This window comes from Panthera uncia, chromosome F1 (assembly GCF_023721935.1).
Source record: "Panthera uncia isolate 11264 chromosome F1, Puncia_PCG_1.0, whole genome shotgun sequence".
Lineage (NCBI taxonomy): Eukaryota > Metazoa > Chordata > Mammalia > Carnivora > Felidae > Panthera > Panthera uncia.
The window spans coordinates 11,978,845-12,000,560 of record NC_064813.1 but is presented as its reverse complement, the minus strand read 5'-3'; the positions used below and the strand labels follow the sequence as shown (position 1 = coordinate 12,000,560).

Genomic DNA, 21,716 nt, shown 5'->3' with positions numbered 1-21,716 from the left:
CATTCAACTACCGATGGACACTTGGGCTGCTTCTATAATTTGGCTATTGTAAATAATGCTGCTATAAATATTGGGGTGCATGTATCCCTTTGAATTAGTGTTTTTACATTTTTTGGGTAAATACCCAGTAGTGTGATTATTGGATGTAGGGTAGTTCTATTTTTGACTTTTTGAGGAATCTCCATACTGTTTTTCAGAGTGGCTGCCCCAGTTTGCATTCCCACCAACAGTACAAAGGCTTTCCTTTTCCTCCACATCCTTGCCAACAGTTATTGTTTCTTGTGTTTTTGATTTTACCCATTCCGACAGGTGTGAGGTGATATCTCATTGTGGTTTTGATTTGCATTTCCCTGATAGTGAGTGATGTTGAGCATCTTTCCATGTGTCTGTTGGCCATCTGGATATCTTCTTTGGAGAAATGTCTGTTCATTTCTTCTACCCATCCCATTTTTAAAATGGATTATTTGGTTTTGTGGTGTTGAGTTGTGTAAGTTCTTTATAAATTTTGGATACTAACCCTTTATCACATATGTCACTTGCAAATATCTTCTCCCATTCAGTAGACTGTCTTTTCATTTCATTGATTATTTCCTTCACTGTGCAGAAGCTTTTTATTTTGATGAAGTCCCAACAGTTTATTTTTGCTTTTATTTCCCTTGTTTGGGCAAGTTATTTAAACCGTCTAAGCCTTAACGTCCTCGGCTGTGAAACGGGGACAGTACTACCTAATTCCTGATGTTACGATGATCACATGACATGGTATATTTAAAGTTCTTAATGCTGCCTCTGGTGTGAAGTGACCAAGTAACAGGGTTATTGGGTGCATGATCATAATTTTTATTCAAGTAGTAGGGCGGACAAAATGAAGTGTCTTTGGACGGGACATCAGTTCGCAGAGTGAAGAAGTAAGTGTGATATAAGAACTCCTGGGGTTGCGTGATTCAGGAAAGATGACTGCCAAGGGCACATGGTGGGGGACACAACAGTATCTGCTGTACTTTGTGTCTTTAATTCCTACTTAAAGGTCTGGACCATCCATGGATTTGGGGGATTAGTCCAACTTCTAAGCAGAGGAGATGTAATAAGCACCAAACCAGACAGCATCACCACAGAATTAACTTCAGCCCACCGGTGCTAATTTAGGCTAGCCATTCGCCTACTTCCCGGGTTGCATCTCTGTGACTTAGTCCCTGCTGTGGTAGGTAGAATGCTGAAGGTGTCCTCATCCCCCGATTACTGTCCCCTCGCTATCCAATCAAACACTAACCGAGGTACTGCTGGGAGAGGTTTTCGCAGATGGAATTGAGGTTATGAACAAACAGAACCTAAACTAGGGAAATTATCCCGGATTATCTGCTCTGCAGAAGCAGAAGCGGCAGAGTAAGGCAGAGAGAGGCAGCAGAGTGGCGGCCAGAAGAGCAATGAGGCAGAAGAAGAAGTCGGAGGGATTTGAAGCGATGGGCTCAGCCACCGCCGGGTTTGGAAGGTGAAGGGGTCATGAGCCCGGAGATGCAGGTGGCCCCTAGAAGCTGAGGAGGACTCCTGACTGACAGCCAGCAAGGAAACAGAGACCTCCGTCCTACAACCCCCCCCCCCCCCAACACTGGATTCTGTCAACCGTCTGAATGACCATGGAAATAGATTCTTCCCAAGATTTCCCAAGATGAGCCCAGCGGGCTTACATTTTGATTTTGACAATGTGAAACCCAGAGCAGAGAAACCGTCAGCCATACTTGTGACCTACAGAAACGACGCAAAATAAATTTGTAGTCACTTGTTACAGCAGTGATAGGAAACGAACACACCCATCTTGTCCCAACGCAGCATACAGAAGATCATGTCATTTCCACCTGCAAGCACCTGCCACTCTTTGTGGGAGACTTTGTGTGGCCTCAGGAATCCACTTGGAAGTGCAGGGGAATTAACCCCGTCCTCCCGGGATCAGCCCTCAGCCAATGACCAAGTGGAGTTGGTGGGTCCACCCCAGCTCCATCACCCCTCCTTAGCGCTATTCTCAGGCATGTCCCAGAGTTCCCTGGTGGGGCTGAGGCCTTGTTCACACAGTGATAACCTGCTCGTTAGCCCACCCTGCGCTAGGCTCCTTCCTTTCCCTGTCTTACTTCCTCACTCACACCTACTATGCTTCCTGGGATCACCTCCCAAATAAATGACTTTCACCCCCATCCTTGTCTTAGGGTCTACCTTGAAAGCAACCCAACCTAAGACACCGAACTCACAGGGCCAGCTAGGGGTATAGGAAGTGAAAAAGGTTGCTTTAACGTATTTTTCACACGAAAAGTAAAGTAGATTTCCCGCTGGGGTTGCAGTCTGAGCAGGCAAGGAATGAACACAAAAGACTTGGTCTTTAGAGTAACACAGACATGGATTGGAATCCCTGCTGACCATTTAGTAACTGCGAAAAACACAGGCGTGTTGTCTAGCCCCTCTGGGTCTGTGTTTCATCCTCTGTAAAATGAACTTGATAATGCCTGCCTTTTATCTTGTGAACTCTGCATGGAGTAAAGCACCTGGTACACAGTAGGCACTTCATATGTGGCATCGTTATTAATTATTAGCTAAGAATAATGAGCATTCGGATGTCAATGTAAGTTTGGATTCAGATTTTAAATTTAAGTTAAGTAAATATAGAAAGATTTAAATCTGAGGCTTGCATTTAATTAAACTGAAATTATAACATTACGTGATACTATAGCCAGCAGGGACGGTTGCCAAACACCTTTGGTTCTCAGACGGGAAACCTGAGGCTTAAAGAGACAAAGAGCTTGCTTCAAGTCACAGAGCTAACTAGCATCGAACAGCAATCTCTTGCTAGTCAAAAAGTGACCCGACCCCAACTTTTCTGATGTGAAACACCGAGTGCCAAACTAAGAATAGTCCTTTAGGAAACCTCTGTGTCACAAAACAAGCAGCATGGTGGCCAAGGAAAACAAGCAAGGGGACTTTTCTAAACTCCAGGGGCATTTTCCTCGGTCTGTTAACCAGCGTCGGCAAACAGTCTGGCTACACTCAGGAAAAGCTCTGTCAATTCACCAGGCTGCCTACACTTGTTCCTTTCCGCTTTGGAAATTCACCAGGGTTGGCTCATTTTGAAGATATTCCCATTAGTTCGTTCTTAGATCCCAAAACAGTAAGAGGAAACCTCAAGATAAGGCGTTGCCAAATAGGAAGCAAGGAAACACATTAAAATTGTAAGTCTCAGAATCGTGTAGGAAGTTCCAAGGGGGGAATCAGTAGAATTACAGGGTCCTTTGGAACAAGAGGAGGAGAATAAGTGAAGATCTACATACTCACGTTATTTCTTTAGCAGCTCTTCTCTTTCCTTGGTGAAAGCCCACCGATTTTCCACGTATAAGAATTCCAAGCATTCACTCATCCCAGATATTCCTCGTTTTTGCCCGGCACTGTTACAAACGGGGCCTCTAGCCTTCCAGCAGAGAAGGTGTCTGAACTACAGTGACACTCCGGTCAAGATTCTGGTACTTAACAACTGAGCACCAGCCGTAAGACTTTCTTGATATTCTCTCCTGAATTAGGTGGCCCTGGGCCATTATATCTCTAAGTGGGGTGGGGTTTGGGCGTCTGCATCAAAATCACCTGAGATGTTCATTGAAAGTGCAGGTTCCTGGGTCCCATCCAGACCCAATGAGTCGGTGTCTCTGAATGTTGGACCCGAAGGCGTGCATTTTAGACAAACTACGCGGTGAGCCTCCTTCCTATGAAAGAAGTCTCCGAGCCCCACTCTCCTCCCAGGTGCGGCAGCTCAGGCGGAGAGAGCGCCCAGGGCTCCTGCCTGACCCAGCTGTTCTAAGAGAGCTACAAACTGCAACTGAGTGAACGTGCCCTCCCGGGGAACAAATTTGGAGGGAGCCTGACCAACTTTCCATCAAATAGGCTTATGTTTGGATCAAACAAGAAATGCCATTTTGTGCCATGATCTTCTTAATTTCGTTTAGCAATTTTGGGTGTGCAAGAAATATCACATTTGAATTCTGTGAACAGAACTGTATCTATATTGGGATTTCTCCTCCCTGACTTAGACTCTATGGAAGCACACCAGGTGTTGGCAGAGTAGAACGTGGGAAGAGAAGTCGGCAAGGTTTTTAAAAAAATCAGTGTTCAGCAATACGGCTCAGCAGGGAGGGAACCAACCCGAAGTGTCCGGGAGGCCGCTGCTCATACCTGGCGGTTCCCTTCAGCAGCGAGGACCCAAAGCTAAAGCCACACCTTGAAAGTTGGTCTTGTCCCATGTGGTTCTGGCCGGTGCTGCCTTCTCTTAAGCCCAATAGTCTCCTGCCCATAGTTTTTATTTGTCCCCAGCTATGGATAGTGTACAGGATGGCTCTGGATAAAATTGGAACATTGGTCTCAGGAACCCCCAAATCATTTTCCTGGCTCTCTCTCTCGCTCCCTCCGGGATGCCTCTTCTCCATAAAAGTGAGAGCGAGTCTGGGCACAGAAGGAAAAGTGGGTAAAGTCCTTGATGCCCATTAAAGGCTGGAGAGCAGAGGACAAGCAACTTCCAGGAAAAGGGATGAAGAAGCCAAGAAGTGTGGCGCCTCACAGACGACAGAGCTGTGGTGGTGCAGCCTGGGGTGTGCCCGTGTTTGCACTGCCTTCTTTCCCCTTCTCTCAGCCTCCCCAGTGTGGAGGCTGTAAAGGAGCCAGAGTTGGAACCGAGAAGTCTCTGGACAGCAACCTGCATCTTCAGAGCCTGGGAGACTCGATGGGGCCTGGAGGCACCTCTAATCAGCCTGTTGCTCAGAGAAATTAGGTTTATTTGTGTGTGTGTATGTGTGGGGGGGAGATAATACCCAACAACCCTGGCTACTCAACTCTCCCCCAATTCCTTCAACTTGTCTTCCATCTCCAGCAAGTGGGCGCCCTCATGAGATCCTGATAGTCACTGTCACCCCCCTCCTGCCCCTCACTGTGCTGAGGTCTCTCCATGAGAGGGAGGCTGGGTCTGCTCACGGCCTCTGCAGAAACCCTCTGAGCCTGAGGAGAGCCTCTTAGCCCCCAGTACTCAGGTGACCGGTTTGCTGGCCCAACCTCAGGGGCATATTCTGGGTGGATGCAAGATAACCATAAGGGGGAGTAGGTTTGGAATATCAGACCTCTGGGGATCAATTACCTTTACTGCCAAATTTATTCCACTTTTTATGTCTCTTATCCCCCCTTCTGCCATTGGGGCTCTCTCTCCGGAAGTTCTCTCGATGTAAATTAAGCCACAGAGAGAATTTGCTTCGAAATTGGGATCTTCTGGAAAGTGGGTATAGGAGGTCAACAAGTTTTCCTATGGAAATTCAAGTGATCCCCACTTACCGTCTCTAGCATTTAAATTAGACAAGATGCGGAGCTGGGGGTATTCCATCACCCCCAGAGAAATGTCAGTATGGAAAGCAGAATAAATGATATCATTTATGTCTCCTTCATTTGCATTTGGACACAGGATTCTTTTTTTTTTTTAACGTTTATTTATTTTTGAGACAGAGAGAGACAGAGCATGAATGGGGGAGGGGCAGAGAGAGAGGGAGACACAGAATCGGAAGTAGGCTCCAGGCTCCGAGCCGTCAGCCCAGAGCCCGACGCGGGGCTCGAACTCACGGACCGTGAGATCGTGACCTGAGCTGAAGTCGGACGCCCAACCGACTGAGCCACCCAGGCGCCCCGGACACAGGATTCTTTAAACGGTGTTATACTTACTATAAAAGTAATAGAGGGCCATTGCAAAAATTGTTGAAAATAATCATGAAGAATATCAATCTTACCCCCAATCTTGCCATCCAGAGATAGTCACTGTTAACATTTTGGTACAGTTTTGTTATTTTTGGCACATTCATAGCTTAAAAGTTTTAAACAAAATTTGAGTCAATTAAATACGAGTACATATAGCTTTCATCTTCTTTTTTTTTTTTTTTTTTCCACTGAACAAATCATGAATAAATGTTTTCCAGACATGGACATTGAAATCTGTTTCCCATTCATCTTATTTTTAAGAAACAAAGCATGTCAAACATTTATTTCTAGTAATTTAGCTATACTAGCTAATTTACTAGGAGATATTATTTCTAGTAATTTAGCTATAACTATGCACAGAATTAGGTTAACAGATACCTTGTGACAGGTACCTCCGTGAGACAGGTACCTTAAAATGAGTTGAATTGGTAGGTGAGAGAGAGAGAGAAAAAAAACATTGGTGGCCCACTACTGACAGCCACACGTGAGAAAATTAAGAATAGTGGTCCACAGATCATAAAACTAAGTCTGAGTTTGCCTGCATTCATGAAATCCTGGTTACTACCACAATTACACGAGAGATGCTGCTGATTAGCAAAGTTTCTAAACTTTTTAAAGACATCAGTTTATGTTATTAGAATTAATTCCCCCCCATTTGTGTCATATTAATAGGATGCACGTAAAATAAAAAAGCATGAGGGGCGTCTGGGTGGCTCAGTTGGTTATGCCTCCGAGTTGGCTCAGGTCATGATCTCACGGCTCACGGGTTCGAGCCCCGCGTTGGGCTCTGTGCTGACTGCTCGGAGCCTGGAGCCTGCTTCGGATTCTGTGTCTCCCTCTCTCTCTGGCCCTCCCCCACTCACGCTTCCTCTCCCTCTCTCAAAAATAAATACACGTTAAAAAAATGTTTTAAAAATGGTATGAACAGAGGCGAATTAGCTTGGCGGCCCAGGGTTTCTGACATCACTGTAATTTTTTGGCGTTATGGACATTCCCGGGAAACTTTTTGGATGCTACTGGGGAATTCCTGTCTCCTGGGCTTGGATACATCCTCCTATTACTCACAGGAAGCCAGCGCCCCTATAAAGGGGCTGCCGCACGAGCAGTGCTCTGCTGTTCTTGGCTGACTTCACCCAGAACTACCAAGTGGCACAAGACAGAAGCAGCCAGCGACACGAGGAGTCAGATGCGGACGCCACCGCCTCACAAAACAGTAAGTGCAGCGTAAGGCCATGAAACAAGATTATCCATATGAACAGATAGGCAGAGAGCCTTTGGATAAACGGCCTGGGCAGGTTCTTGTTGTATTCAGACTTCGTTAAAATCTGGCTTTTCTCTTGCACCTAAACGATGAAAATCTTAACTTGTGTAGGCATTCATTCCCATCGACTTCTTTGAAACAAAGATGGGAGCGCTGTTATCTTTTACCTAAAATCTGCTGCTGCTGCTGCTGCTGCTGCTGCTGCTGCTGCTGAAAACATCATTGTAGAATGAGCTCAGTGACTGGCTACCTAAAATTTCTTTCTGTAATGAATGTTGTACTTTTCCCCCCAGCAAGGCATTTCAAGACTCATCTTTTGATGACAAGAACCCTGGAAGTCATGACTGCTTCACGACTTCTCCCTGCTCTCACTCTTGGTAAGTCAATGTCATTCGTTAGACCAAGGTTTCTCATCCTTGACATTATTGGCAGTTTGGACAGGACAATTTCTCCCCGTGGCGGGGCGGGGGGGGGGGGGCTGTGCATTGTAGGGTGTTTTGCAGCATCCCGGTCTCTCTGCCCAGGGTGTTCTGCCCCGGGCTAAGGGCAATTTACTTTACCCCATAGTGCCTCCCAATGTGTCAAGTGCTGATCATAAATGGCCTGCTTCCCAGAGGCATTGTGAGGCTCCAGCAGCATGGAGAGGACCTCGGACAGTGCTTGGTGGTGCATATTCAGTACTCAGGAAAGCTCAGTTATTCTGATTATTATTCTACTGTAGTGGATATACTGGTAGATGGTGGTGGGCAAGTGCAGGGAGAGCATCAAGCGGGGGGCTCAGTCCCCAAAGATATGCACAGTGAATGGCAGTTTCTCCATCTCTCCCCTTTCTTACTTTGGAAAAGAGGAAAAAAACTTGAGTCATCCCCAAGGCTACCGCATGATGAAAATAAGAGTGCAAAGCCCAGTTAAAAGAGTCAGACCACAGCAGGACTAAACGTTCCATGCCTTTCACGCTTTCCTCTTTAGTGCTTCTCCTGCTTAAAGGGAGCAGAGCCTGGTCTTACAACGCCTCCACAGAAATCATGACCTTCGACGAAGCTAGTGCGTATTGCCAGCAACGGTACACACATCTGGTCGCGATTCAAAACCAGGAAGAGATTAAGCACCTGAACTCCATCTTGAGCTACTCGCCAACTTACTACTGGATCGGAATCAGAAAGGTCAATGATACGTGGACCTGGATAGGGACCCAGAAGCCTCTGACCGAAGAAGCCAAGAACTGGGCTCCTGGTGAACCGAACAATAAGCAAAGCAATGAGGACTGTGTGGAGATCTACATCAAGAGAGACAAGGACGCGGGCAAGTGGAATGACGAGAGATGTAGCAAAAAGAAGCTTGCCTTGTGCTACACAGGTACGGGGCTCAGGGCAGCCCTGGGAGGCAGTTTCAGGGTGGGGGGCGTCTTGACAAGGTGTGGACAGTGTGCAAGAATTGGTCTCCGCTATGGTAATTTTACATTCTAAACTACAGGGCTTTAAAACATCGTTTGGGAGATTACCTCTTTGACATTAGCAATCAAGGTCCAACCTCGTTGAGCTTAAAGCTCTGTTTTGGCATTGGGTGAAGCACTTCAGTTAAGATCTCTGGCAGTCCGCGTCCCTGGCGACGTCGCCAATGATCTCTGTGGCACACTCATGATGCGAAGGAACGCTTTCTAAGCACAGTAATGATCTTCCTCCCCACGGATTGTGTTTCCTGCAGCTGCCTGTACCCCTACATCCTGCAGTGGCCACGGCGAGTGTGTGGAGACCGTCAACAACTACACGTGCGAGTGCTACCCCGGCTTCAAGGGACTCAGGTGCGAGCAAGGTAAGCGTCGCGTCGCCTTTGCCTTCACTTGAGTTGGTAGCGCCATCCCGCGTCACAGCTGGCTCTGGCGTCGGGTCTGCCTGTCTTCCCTTCCCTGGGCCACATGGTGCCCTGTGGCGGTCAAGAGCCGAGGTCGTGAAGTCAAAGTCAGACCCCACCCCCAACCAGCTTCAAAGCCCAGATTTACCACTCTGACTTAGGGCACCTGGACCAGGTAGTTAAAACCCCCCAAGTCCCAGCTGTGTCATTGCAAAAAGGAGGCTCATAATGGTATCAGCTTCCATGGTGAGGCTGATTGGAATGAATGCATAGTGCCTGGCACATAGGAAGCGTAAACAGTAGTTATACCTTCCAGGGTTTTCTCACTTCACGCAAGACGACAGAGAGCAACACTGATGTGGTTTCTCCTTTCAGCGGTGACCTGTCAAGCGCGGGAAGCCCCCGAGCACGGAAGCCTGGTTTGCACCCACCCTCTGGGGACCTTCAGCTACAATTCTTTTTGCTCTGTCAGCTGCGAAAAGGGCTACCTCCCAAGCAGCACAGAGGCCACGCGGTGCACGTCCACGGGAGAATGGAACGCCCCCGCTCCTGCCTGCAATGGTAAATCTCTCTCCGAATGCCCAGAACATCCTCAAACTCATCCTTCACTGCCTTGTTTTGTTTCATTTTGTTTTGGATCCAACGTCACAACGTTTCCAAAACTCCAGGGAAAGTTCTTTCGGTTGTTTTTAGTAGGACTTCCCTTAGCCAATATGTATGGCCAATAGGGTGCCTGCTTGGTTTGAGAAAGGTTTATATCCCATGTTTGCAGTGGATGCTTCTCCGGCTCTGGTGACTTGTAAGCGAGTGCCCATAACAGCAGAACCCACTTGAGAAATCGTAATGACTTGTCTTCTCCTGCTTAATCTCTCTCATGCAGTGGAGATGGATTTAAGACCATGGTAGTCAAGCAGCCCCCATATCTATTTTTCTCTTCAGTCTTTTTAATCTTTTAAGAGAGACAGAGAGAGAGGGAGGGAGAGAATCTCAAGGAGTCTCCGTGCCCAGCACAGAGTCCAATGGAGGGCTCAATCTCAGGCCTCCGGATCATGACCTGAGCTGAAATCAAGAGCCGGAGGCTTGACTAAGCCACCCAGGCACCCCTCTCTCTCAGTCTTATCTTTCTAGGCCAGAGACGGAAGCTTTTGGCTTCCAGGTCCCGCTGGGCTGACATAAATGAATGTCCTGTGTATGTCAGGACATAACAAGACATAAATCATGATCTAGAATCTGGGTTTTTTTCTTCGTTTTCGCCTTACATAACATAGATCAGGGACATCGTAAAGTAGACCAGAAACCACTCAGCATAGTCAGAGTATAAATCAATCAGAGAAGATGAAAGTATTAATAAAAAAGCATCAAAGTTTTACCGTGTGCGCGCGTGTCCCCAAGACTTATCTTAGGACTTTGGGATCTGCCGTTTGAAGGCTGCTTCCTCGCCCTGTTATAAACTCCAATTCAATAGGTAGCGAACATATCTGTAAATTTCATGGTGTCTTTCAAATCCCCAGTGGTTGAGTGCGATGCTCTGACAAATCCTGCCAACGGAGTCATGGACTGTTCCCAAAGCTCTGGAAACTTCCCATGGAACACGACTTGTGCCTTTGCGTGTGAAGAAGGATTTGAACTAATGGGATCCCAGCGCCTCCAGTGTACCTCATCCGGGAAATGGGACGATGAGAAGCCAACGTGTAAAGGTAGAGTCGCTCCACATCAAGATTGACCATAAACATTCTTTTTCTCAACCTGTACTTGAAATTGCCCATAACTGGCAGGGATGAGAATGTGTCAAGGACAGCGTCATACGTAGAGACGCACTTAATACCTGGATAAGCACTAAAACTTAATTCACTTTAAAGCAAGAGCAACAATGTGGAAAGCAAGCAGTTTTCGCTGTCGGGTACTGGTATTCTTGTAGCCAGATACAGCACAGAATGACTTCCAGTGGCACGAAGCCACAAGACCCGAATCAAGCTGCAAAGCAGACACATTTCATGCGCTACCTTCTTACCTTCTTTGCATTTTGGCATCATCTGTAAGCATCCAGGACCCATCAGTTGCTTTCTGATTACATAACCTTTTCGTCCTGACGGTAACTCCTTCGAGTGTCAGAGCAGTGCTCAGGAACCACTGGTTCCGTGAAAGGCCTCCCTTCACTGAATGCCATTGTCCGTGAAGGGACTGGTGTTCAGAGAAAACACAGGCATCTTCCCAGTTGTCCAGGGAGTCATGAAGAGCCTTGAGACCTCTGAGTGTTGCTTCGTCTATGATGAACCGGGTTCATTCATCAAACACCAAGGGCCCTCCAGTTCCTCCGCAATGTTTTCTGACCATGATTTTGGTGTCTCAGCTTTTCAGTGCAAAGCCTTGTCCCGCCCAGAGAGAGGCTACGTGAGTTGTCTTCCTGCTGCTTCTGGAAGTTTCCAAAAGGGGTCCAGCTGTGAGTTCTTCTGCGAACAGGGATTTGTCTTGAAGGGATCCAAAAAGCTCCAGTGTGGCCCTACAGGCGAATGGGACAGTGAGGAGCCCACGTGTGAAGGTACAGTTTTTGTCTTTATTTTAACACAAAAACCATGGGAGGGCTGGAGACGTGACTACATGCGAAACCTTCCACTGCCCGATACAACTTTCTAATAATGTGCTCGCTCGTGTGTTCCAGCTGTGAAGTGCGATGCCGTCCGGCAGCCCCAGCGTGGCTCTGTGACATGTACCCATTCCCCCGCTGGAGAGTTCACCTACAAGTCCTCCTGCGCCTTCAGCTGTGAAGAAGGCTTCAAATTGCGTGGGTCAGCTCAAGTCGAGTGCACATCTCAGGGCCGGTGGACGCAGGAAGTCCCCTCCTGCCAAGGTAGGACTGAATTTAGACCTTAAGGAGCCTAGGTCAAAAACTTCACATGTATCTGAACCTCGATTGCCCCACGGGCCTTGATCCTAACTTGCTACGAGCTGAAAACTAAGGAGTGCGTCTAAGTTACGCCTGCTGATGGCTTTTCAATCAGGGTTAGACGTTTTCCAGTAGATCTTTATTAACCGCCGCGCGTGTGCCTGTCGTTTGCAGCCGTACGATGTTCGGGACTGGCAGCGTCGGGAAAAATGAACGTGAGCTGTGACGGGGAGCCCGCGTTTGGCGCTGTGTGTGCGTTTGCGTGTCCTGAGGGGTGGACCCTCAATGGCTCCGCAGCTCTGACGTGCGATGCCACGGGACACTGGTCCGGGACGCCGCCTACCTGCGAAGGTGAAGCATTAGTTGGTGCGGGTTGCCTGGGGGGACTAGACGGAAGAAGGGGAAAGCAAGGAACCATTCATTACGTTCAGGCCAGGGGGGTTGCCAAGGTGAAAAAGCTGGTGACCATTTCATTTTATGGGCATAGAGGGAGAACCGAGGAGGTGACACGTGGGCGGAATAGGTAGAACTGCGACGAGGGCGAAAAGGGGAGCCAGAGGTAAAAGTAGGGGGGAAAGGAGAGCAAGGGAGGGAGAAGAGAGCGCGTGCGCAGTAGGGACCCAGGCGCAGTGGGTTCTGTTCTTCAAGCCTGGCAGGTGAGGGCACTCTCCTGGCCGTGGCCGGAGACAGGCCCGCGCAGGTGGCTTGGGTCGATCTCAGAGGCCTGTAGTGCCCTGTCTCTCCCTCGTGCATTGAAGTAGATGGCTTATCCATGTGCCAAGAAAAGGGCACAGAAGACTTTACGTTCAGTTCCTTCTCGTGAAAGTTCTTCCCTCCTCTGTCTCCCTAGCTCCCACTGAGTCCAGCATTCCCTTGGCTGTTGGACTCACCGCCGCTGGGACCTCCCTCATGACGGTAGCATCATTTGTCCTCTGGCTTCTGAAACGCCTGCGGAAGAGAGGTAAGGGAGCTTGGGAACGTACTCCAAAAATGTTTTTTTGAAAAATGTCTTTTTTTTTCCTCATTGGTGAGTCATGTTCTCTCTTGCACGTTTCTAAAATTTTCTTTAATGTTTATTTATTTATTTTGAGAGAAAGAGAGCACAAGCAGGGGAGGGGGGCAGAGAGAGAGGGGAGACGGAGAGAGAATCCGGAGCATGGAGCCTGATGTAGGGCTCAAACTCGCAAACTGTGAGGTCATGACCCGGGCTGAAATCAAGAGTCAGACATTTAACCGATCGAGCCACGCCGGTGTCCCCTCTCTTGCACGTCTCGGCAGTAATTAGACTCTAGTTACAAAACACTAATAAACTGCAGTGTAATTGAGCAGTGGTCCTAGGGAAAGAGTTTACAGTACAGCTTGAAGTGGGGAGGGGTTTTAGGAAATAAAAATGTTCGTTGTGTTCACAGCAGACAACTCCAGGGGGTGCCATTCACATGGAATTCTGTGGTTCCCCTCGGAGTGGGTGCAGTGAGCCTGCCATGATGGGTGCTCCCAGGAAGTGGCTAAAACGGCTCCAAAACATTTATTTGGAATACAGGCTTCAATGTGGGAAATCTCCTAGGGAATACGCCAACGTGTGTAGCCACACTCACAGTTTGGCTCTACAGAATATTTGACATTTTTAAAAATTAAGTTCTGACATTTATAAAATAGGAACTTTCACGTAAAATCTAGATTTGGGACTTCTCATGAAAAACGGGCAGATGAACTTGGCAAGCTGAGCGGGTAGCTATTGGCCAGCATTAGAAAGCTGCTGGGCCCCTAGGATGAGTGTGCATTTCACACCCGCTGCCCCCAAGCTGTGTTTGCACTCTGATTATTACAGGGGCCCTGAAGGCATTGGGTTTGCAGTCCCTGGAGGATAGAGTCATATTGTTTCTGAATTTAATACGGCCCTGAGAGTCTTTTAGTCCAACTTAATGGTTTTCTTTTTCTTGCAGCAAAGAAATTTGTTCCTGCCAGGTAAGTTGCATTCTTGTCCAAAGCATGCCTTTGAACATTCTACACATTTTTCCCTGTTCATGTCGGAAAACGGTGCTTTACTTAGTGTTTTTACGCACTCCACAGCAGCTGCCAAAGCCTCCAATCAGATGGATCCTACCAGATGCCTTCTGAGTCCCTTTAAGTCCAAAGGAATCAGGTAAGACTTGAAAACCATATATGATTTTGAGAGAGCATATCCTCCAAACCTGCCAGTTTCTGGGGGGAAAGTCACCACCTTCACGGTGTTGGATGGAAAACTGTTTCATTTCTTTGTAGAAGGACAGGAACAAGGATCTGGGCTTTATTGAGTCACTTCACTTGTGAAAGTTATTAATAAAAATGATGACAGCTAACCTTTATGTGGCACTTGGTATCTTCCAGAAACTGTTCTGAGTTGGGAATTCTAGGAGATAGAGACTTGTTGCTGTATTTCCTGTTATACAGATGTAGAACACGAGAGACAGACAAGTTAAATAACTTGCCTAAAATCTCAAAGCTAGTGAGTGACAGCCAGAATTCAAACCTAGGCAGTCTGGTTCTAGAATCTGTGCTCTGCTTTGTGAGAATTGTGAAGGGTCAAGTCCCCTTTACTCCCCCCCCCCCCCCGAATAGATTTTGTTAATTAATAGTCTTTATTTTTTAAGGCAGTTTTAGGTTTACAAAAAAAATTAGCAGAAACTGGACTCCCAACATACTCCCTCACCCTCCAATTTCCTTTGTTATCAACATCCTGTATTAGTGTGGCATTTTGTTACAATTGATGGGCCAATATTGATACGTTATTATTAGCTAAAGTTCACCCTTTATATCAGTTTTCTCTCTTGGCTTTGTATATTTTACAGGTTTTGACAAGTGTGTAATGACTTCTATCCGCCATTAGAGTATCATATAGAATAGTTTCGCTGCCCTAACTGAATAAGGCTTTGAGGTTCATAGGTGGACTCCCCCGTGATAGTGAACACGGTGGTCCATGGTAGACGGTGAATTTTGTTGTTGCTACGAATACAGAATATTAAGCGTCCTGATGCCATGCTCTCTCTGTTCGCAGGAACACAGTTTCCTCCAGGGAACTAGAGCCATACCCTGAAGATGGCAAGGACAGAGAGCACTCCTCTGGTCTCTGGCCCTCCTCACCTCCCACACCTGCTGCCTTTAAGCTGGGAGCGAGGCACCCACGAGGACTTCACCCGTCCAAACTCCAGTGAGCAAGGCCAGTCCGCCATCAGCGAGTCAGCCTTCTCTTTGCTGTTCTCTGTGTCTGGAAAGTACTGGCCGATGGAGGGAAAGCATATTCTCTTCCAGGCAAATGTGAAGGGACCCAGGCTCCACGATCTCAAGAATTCCTGTTCTATCTCTCCGCCCCGCTCACTGTGAGATCTCGGTGGAGAACCACAGGATTTTGTGGCCTTGCTTCTTTCTTTTGCCCCTCACGGTGTCTCTGCTGGTTACATGGTTGCTGTCATGGGGCTGAAATATTGTCCAGAGTTTAGGGGAAACCGCTTGGCCAAAGATATTCTATCACCAACGTGAAAAAAAATGACAGTTTTGTAATGCCCCCAGGCGAGTGCATGGGGAAATCCTACTTAATGCTCTGTGTGAGGATGACTAAAGGACAGTCTTAATCACTTTTCTCCCTGTGGGATTCACTGCTTTTTAAAGTGCCTTGAGGGATTGTGCTCTCTTTATTTGCATTGACGACAGGACAATCTTCCCTAATTCTTAATTCAGTGTATGTGTTTTAGAGACTCTAAACTATGTACACATTAGGACTGCAATAGGGTAGAAGTGACTTATCCTAGATCTTTGTTCAGTCACAGTTTCTAATGTCCCATCTGTAGTAACTTTATTTCAAAAAAAGGGCAAATACTGTTTATAATGTTAACCAGGGTGAAGTTCTAAATTTTTTGTTCCCGTTGCTTTTCAAAACATTAGTATCAGCACAGTAGAATCTGAATGGCACGCGCTTATACACTGTCAGCTCTTTTTCCAGAGGTAGGTGGTTTTCCGTGATGAAAAGCTTCCACGGGGCCAAATGTTCCGATTTGCTAAAAGCAGAAATGCAGACAAAGGTACAACTCTTTGAATGTCTCTGTTGACAAAAACGTGTAGTCACACAGATGTGCTTTAGCATTTCTCCAAAGACGTTTGTCAGGGGTGACGTGTCCACATATAATTCTCATATATTACATTAGATGTTAAATCCATGATAGGGACTCACCTTGTAAAAGATTTGTCTGGTGGGTTTTTTGAAAAGTGGAGACTTATAATATTTATTCCCTAATTGTGTTATTCTGTTAAGAGTGTTCGTGAAGAGAGGAAAGTCAGTATGAATGAGCATATGTATTTATTTATCAGGGAGTTTAAAATTCCTCAGGGATCCCCACTGATCGTTGGCAGTGAGAAATTCTTGGCCAGTCCATTGCCCAAGCTTCTCGCTCCGTCTTGCAAGTTACGTGAGAATCAAAACTCTCCCACACGTACATTAACTTAGCTTGTGTTGAAAATCAAAGTTTCTGACAAATGCGGGCTGCGTGTTGGTAAAGGCAAAGCCATAAGTAACCAGGGAGGTATGCTAAGTGTCAGAACGGTAGAGAATTTTAAGGGGCAAAAGAACTCTGGAAAATAAGGGAGAGAGAAATAAACATCTACTGCAAGCAGACTACCTAGAGAATGAATTATTATTTTCTCTGAAATTGTTCAAATGTTGTAAATATTTATACTGTGATGTAAACAGCTGTGTGAAATGTAAATATGGTCCGTGTTTTAAACGGTTTTTAAAACGGGTTTTGAAAAGCATTTTAAATTATGATTCAAAATATTTTACAGTTTTTTAAAGTATGTATTTATTTAAGCTTATGCCATACCTATTTTGTATGTGATGTGGCCAGCGCAAAGTTTGATAATAAACGTGTTTATGTTTAGTGCTGTGTGTACGTTCTTTCTTAAAAATTCAATTTTATTTGGATAAAATTCGCATGCCATAACATTCACCCTTTTTTCAGTGGACGGTCCGGTAGTTTTGGTGCATTCATAAGAGGGTACAAACATCACTGCAAGAGAGTTGTGGCTATAATCCAGGAGATTTTGTTCTTCTCCCTAATCTCCCAATGGTACCAAATCCTATCAACACTTCTTTTCATAACCCGTAACCAGCCGTGTTCTATTCCCACGGACAGACTCGGAACAGACCCTTGTCACCATCCCTGGATTACATGATAAAATCCCCACGAACTCGTTGGTCTCCAGTCTCTGAATCGGCTGCTGGGAGGGACTGTGGACCCAAGTCACTGACAACAGCCCACAAGTCATACAAAATCTAGTCTTTTCCTGTCTCCCAGCCTCACTTTACACCATGCCTCTTTAGACATGACATTCCACCCAGGATGGAGAGCTGTGTCTGCCCACTTTGGTGCCTTTGAACACACTGGGTTGTTTCACCTGGAGTTACCTACCCCCATCAAGGACAACCTCCCCCCCCCCCCTCCCCAAGCCACACACACTCCATTCTTTGCCTGCTGTCCTACTCAGGTTTCAGGTTCTCTGCTCAAATGTCCCTTCGTCACAATAGGCTCCTTAGACTAGCTCACCTCTTCGAGGCTCTCACAGCCCATATTTTTCTGCCTTCCTTTAATTACAATGAAATAATCTGTGTAATTGTTTCATACTTGTCTTTTCTACTAGATTCTAAGTTCCTTAAGGGTAGGAACACATTACCTTGTTCATTGCTGTGTTCCTAGAATGTAACAGATTTCCGATACGCGGTAGATACTCAGCAAATATGTTTTGAACGAATGAATCAATCGGTGGATGAACAAATACAGATTTGGGCTCATGATAAGGAGCAGGACCCCTTTTCTCAAAGGGAATGAGTTGTCTCAGAAGGCAAGGTTTAAAACCCTGTTAGGGAGACAAGATATGTTTGGCAACAGGACGGAACAGAATGGAAATGAAGAAGAAATAGAGGAACTAGTTAATGGCCTGAAGGTTCAGTGAGGTAGGATGAAGAAGTGTCGCAGTGAGATACTTGAGCACCAGAGTTACAAGAATAGGTGGCCACGATTAAAGAGTGGGATGCGGGAGTACGTGATTGTAGAGGTGACACCGTTTTGGGTGATGTCAAAGTTGACGCTGTGTCCAGGGAAGAGGGTAGTTGAAGCTGAGTGGGGGAGGATGTTATTGGAGATCTAGGCCCCCAGTCGTGGGGTTACTGGTTGTTGTGTGAGACTGTGCTTTCCTTCTACCCACGATAAACTCATGTTGGAAACTGCAGTGAACACAGCCTGGGTCGGTTGCAGGCATCTGTGATGGGGGTGTAGGCACAAGGGAAGGGCACTTCCTTTTATGGGCCTAGGGCTTCTGCTTTCAATGGCACTCAGTGAGTTTTCCTTCAGCCATCTCATGGTGGGCAAATAGTCCCCCAGCATTGGTTTCAATCTCTCCAGGGTTTTGTGATGGCTTATAATGCTCACCCACTCACTCTAGTTCTGCCCTTTGGGGAGCACAGAATAACTGAAAGACTACTATTCTCCACCCCCTCCCCCGGCCTCCCTTCAAGTGACCGCTAACATGTCCTGTGACCTTGCCTACCCCACATCTCTTCAGATTGAAGGTGCACCATTTTTAAAATTGTTATTGAGGTGAAGTTTATATAACATAAAAGCAACCATTTTAAAGCGTACAATCTAGAGTGATATCTAGTGCGTTCATAAAGTTGTGCAGTCACCACCTCTATCTTGTTAAAGATACTCTCATCAAAAGGAAATCTTGTACCCATTAAGCAGTCGGTCCCCATTACCCCCTCCCCTCCCCGTCCCTGGCAACCACCAGTTTGCTTTCTGCCTCTATTGATTTACCTATTCTAGATATTTCATATGAATGAGATCACACAATATCTGGCCTTTTGTATCTGGCATCTTTCACTAAGCATAATGCATTCAAGGTACATCCTCATCATAACCTGTATCTGTACTTTGTTCCATTTTGTGACTGAATTACATCCCATAGTATAGATGAATGCGCACTCAATTTAAGCCAAACTTCTCATTGTATTCTCAAGAAAAATGTTTTCAACAAACACAAAATCCATTCATAGGACTCAGAAGCATCCGTTTGAAAAATGCTTTGATAAACGCCAAAACCACAGCACGGATGCACTCAGTGAGAGGAAATTGGTGAGGGGCACGGTGATGTGGCCTGAGTTCTCTAGAAATCTAACTTGATATAAGGTCAGAATTTAAATGTATAGGAGAATGAATAAATTGCATTTTTTATCTGACCATTTCACTAAATAACTCTCCCTACACTTCAGAAACCAACGTTGGATGGACCCGAGGTTTCTTCTCTCCATCAAGGGCCCGGAATTCTGGTACACCATGTAGACATAGTCCAAATCTGGAGCCTAAAGGTAGTTGTGTCTGGGTGCCAGATGACCTAAACTGACTTTCTGAAGAAAACCCCGGATTGGTATATGGTTTTCAAAGAAGAACAAAAATGTCCAACAAAGCATAGAACAACAAAGACATCCAACAAAAGAGTAAGACTGGAAAAAAAAGAAAGGAGATATAAAGTCTTTTCTTAGTGAAAGAAAAAGACACTTGTAGCTTATGACCCCGAAGGGGTTCGTTTATCCATTTATTCATCCGTTGGCTCAATTGACATTTATTGAATGCTGGACCTTCTGCTTCTGAAAATGTAGAGGATTGATATTCTGAAAACTCTACTGCTCTGATCTTTTGCATTTCCAGGTGGATTATAATAACCTGTTTAAATGACTAGCTGAGCTTCCAAAAAAGAATGGAACCCCAGAGGACAAAAATGATTAGGAAGCAGGCACCTGACCAATGTAAGAGTTTGTGAGCCAATGTGAGAACTTTAGATTTTACCCTGAGTAGGCTGGAAAACCGCCGGAGGGGTTTGAGCAGAACAATGGTCTGACTTGTATTCTCTCGCGCTGGGTATCTTCTTTCCCTCGGCTACCCTCCCTCACCACCCATGCATTCTCAGGCCTCCCTGCCCTATGTCCCAGGAGGCTGGTTCCTGCAGACTGCATCACTGGTGGGCTGGTGCCTGATTGGTTTGACTAATAAGAGGCCCTACAGGAGATCAAAGAGAAAGAGGAGAGAGTGGCCGGCGTACGTCTTACTCAGCCTTTCCCTGCTTGGCTATTCTCTCTAGAAGCAGTTGCATCTCTCTTGCACTACAGCTCCTGATGGGCAGCCTTTCCTGGAGGGTTGCAATTCTCATTGGGTTCTGATAACACTGTCTCCTCCCTTGAATCTTCAGTCCCAGGGATACAGCCGCTTCCTGCTACTTCCAGCCCCTGGATGCCTCATTTTCTCTTGTTTATTTTCTTAGTCTTGCCCAGCCTACGTAAGTGGTCTCTCTACTAAAGGCTCTTCAGCAGGTGAAGGCTTCACTCACCAGGGGCGAATTCTGTTTCTGGCTGGGACCCTGAATGATATGCATTTTAACTGAATCACTTAAATTGTTCTGTTGAAAACAGGCCATAAGAGGAAAAGGGTAGAAACATGGAGTCTTGATGCGGGGGGCTTTTGCAATAACATAGATGAGAGATGATGCTGGTCTCAATGAATCATAGAATGGAAGCGATTGAGTATTTTGATGGTAAAGCCAATAAAAGTTGCTAACATATTGGATATGATTGGTCAGAAGAAGAGGGAGAGCTCAGTTAACTCCAAAGCCTTTGGCTAAAGTAACCGGAAGAATGGATTTATAATTTGGAGAGATGGCAAGAGGCTTGGGAAGAGGAATTCAGAAGTTCGGTTTGGCACATGTAAAAACTGACAGGCTTTTTCGACAACTAAAAGGAGATATCCAGTGGGCATTGGGCTGGGAACAGTCCCGGCTGGAAATACAAATTTGGGACTCGTCACCATTTAGATGCTCTTCACAGTTAAGAGGCTGGCTTGGATCACCACATCGGTGAAGGGAGAAAAGAAGAAAAAGCAGTGAGCTGGAGCACTGCAAAGGCGTGGAAAATGGAGAGCTGAGGGCATATCAACAAACGAAACAGAGAAGGAACAGTCCGTGAAGTGGGAGGAAAACCAGGGGCTGACTGGTGAAATAAGATGAGAACAGAGGGTCGGTTGTGCTGGCTTTAGTGAAGGGGAGGACCTTGATGGGAGCAGTCTCAGGGAAGCACTGTGATTGAAAATCTGATTGGGCAAGGGTCAAGGGAGAATTGAAGAAGACTTAGAAACACAAGTCTAGACGTTCCTTCGGGCATAACAGTGGGCATATTGGCACTTCACAGGGCTCCTTGGCTCCAGGTTTGTCCCCACTTCAGCTTGTCTTCCAAGCTCCTGGCAGACGATGTGCAGCCTAATAATCAAGAGCATGAGCATCAGAACCAACTGGCTTGGGGTCCAAACCCCAGCTGTGTCTCTTACTAGCTTTGGGACTAAGCCCAACTTTCTTAAGCTCTCTGAGACTCTTTTAAAATGGGGGTGACGACAGTGCCTGCTGGTGAATAGTAGTACTTAACCTTCCTAAAGGTTAAATAAGGTGATACATATGGAGGGTTGAGCTCTATGGCTATTGCCGTTGTTACTGATGTCTTTTAAAAAATACAAATCTGATTATGTCATAACTCTTACTTTCCATTGCCCTCCATAATATAGGTCCTAATTTCATATGAAGTCTAGTTCCTTCACATGTGACACACAAAAAACACAAAAGTACTCTAGGGCCCCAAACTCCTTAGGGTAAAAAGGTGGAGCTGCTTTGCTCTCTTTAGAGCTTAACTTTAGGAGGTGCCATTAATGAGGACTTCCACTAGGGGGCGAGCAAGGAAAGAGGGAGAAGGAATTAGACGTCAACCTGTCAGGTGAGCAGAAGTTTAACAGACATCGTAAAAGGGAAGAAAAAATAGGAAAAAAACAGGGAGGGAGGCAAACCATAAGAGACTTTTAAATACAGAGAACAAACTGAGGGTTGCTGGAAGGGAGGTGGACGGGG

General features: G+C 46.2%; 1 protein-coding gene across 2 annotated transcripts; it reads left to right on the top strand.

Annotated features, from left to right (window-relative positions):
- Positions 1 to 6,870: 6,870 nt before the first annotated feature.
- Positions 6,871 to 16,572, top strand: SELE (selectin E). Of its 2 annotated transcripts, XM_049633909.1 has the most exons (13): positions 6,871 to 6,970; positions 7,312 to 7,395; positions 7,988 to 8,374; positions 8,723 to 8,830; positions 9,245 to 9,430; positions 10,381 to 10,566; positions 11,220 to 11,408; positions 11,529 to 11,717; positions 11,928 to 12,104; positions 12,604 to 12,714; positions 13,697 to 13,718; positions 13,824 to 13,896; positions 14,788 to 16,572. In XM_049633909.1, exons 2-12 carry the CDS (start codon positions 7,338 to 7,340, stop codon positions 13,879 to 13,881), a joined length of 1,671 nt encoding a protein of 556 aa, XP_049489866.1. In that variant the 5' UTR covers positions 6,871 to 6,970; positions 7,312 to 7,337; the 3' UTR covers positions 13,882 to 13,896; positions 14,788 to 16,572. The 2 variants fall into 2 exon arrangements, with proteins under 2 accessions (XP_049489866.1, XP_049489865.1); XM_049633908.1 differs by lacking the exon at positions 6,871 to 6,970 and having other exon boundaries at positions 7,216 to 7,395.
- The last annotated feature ends 5,144 nt before the right edge of the window (positions 16,573 to 21,716 follow it).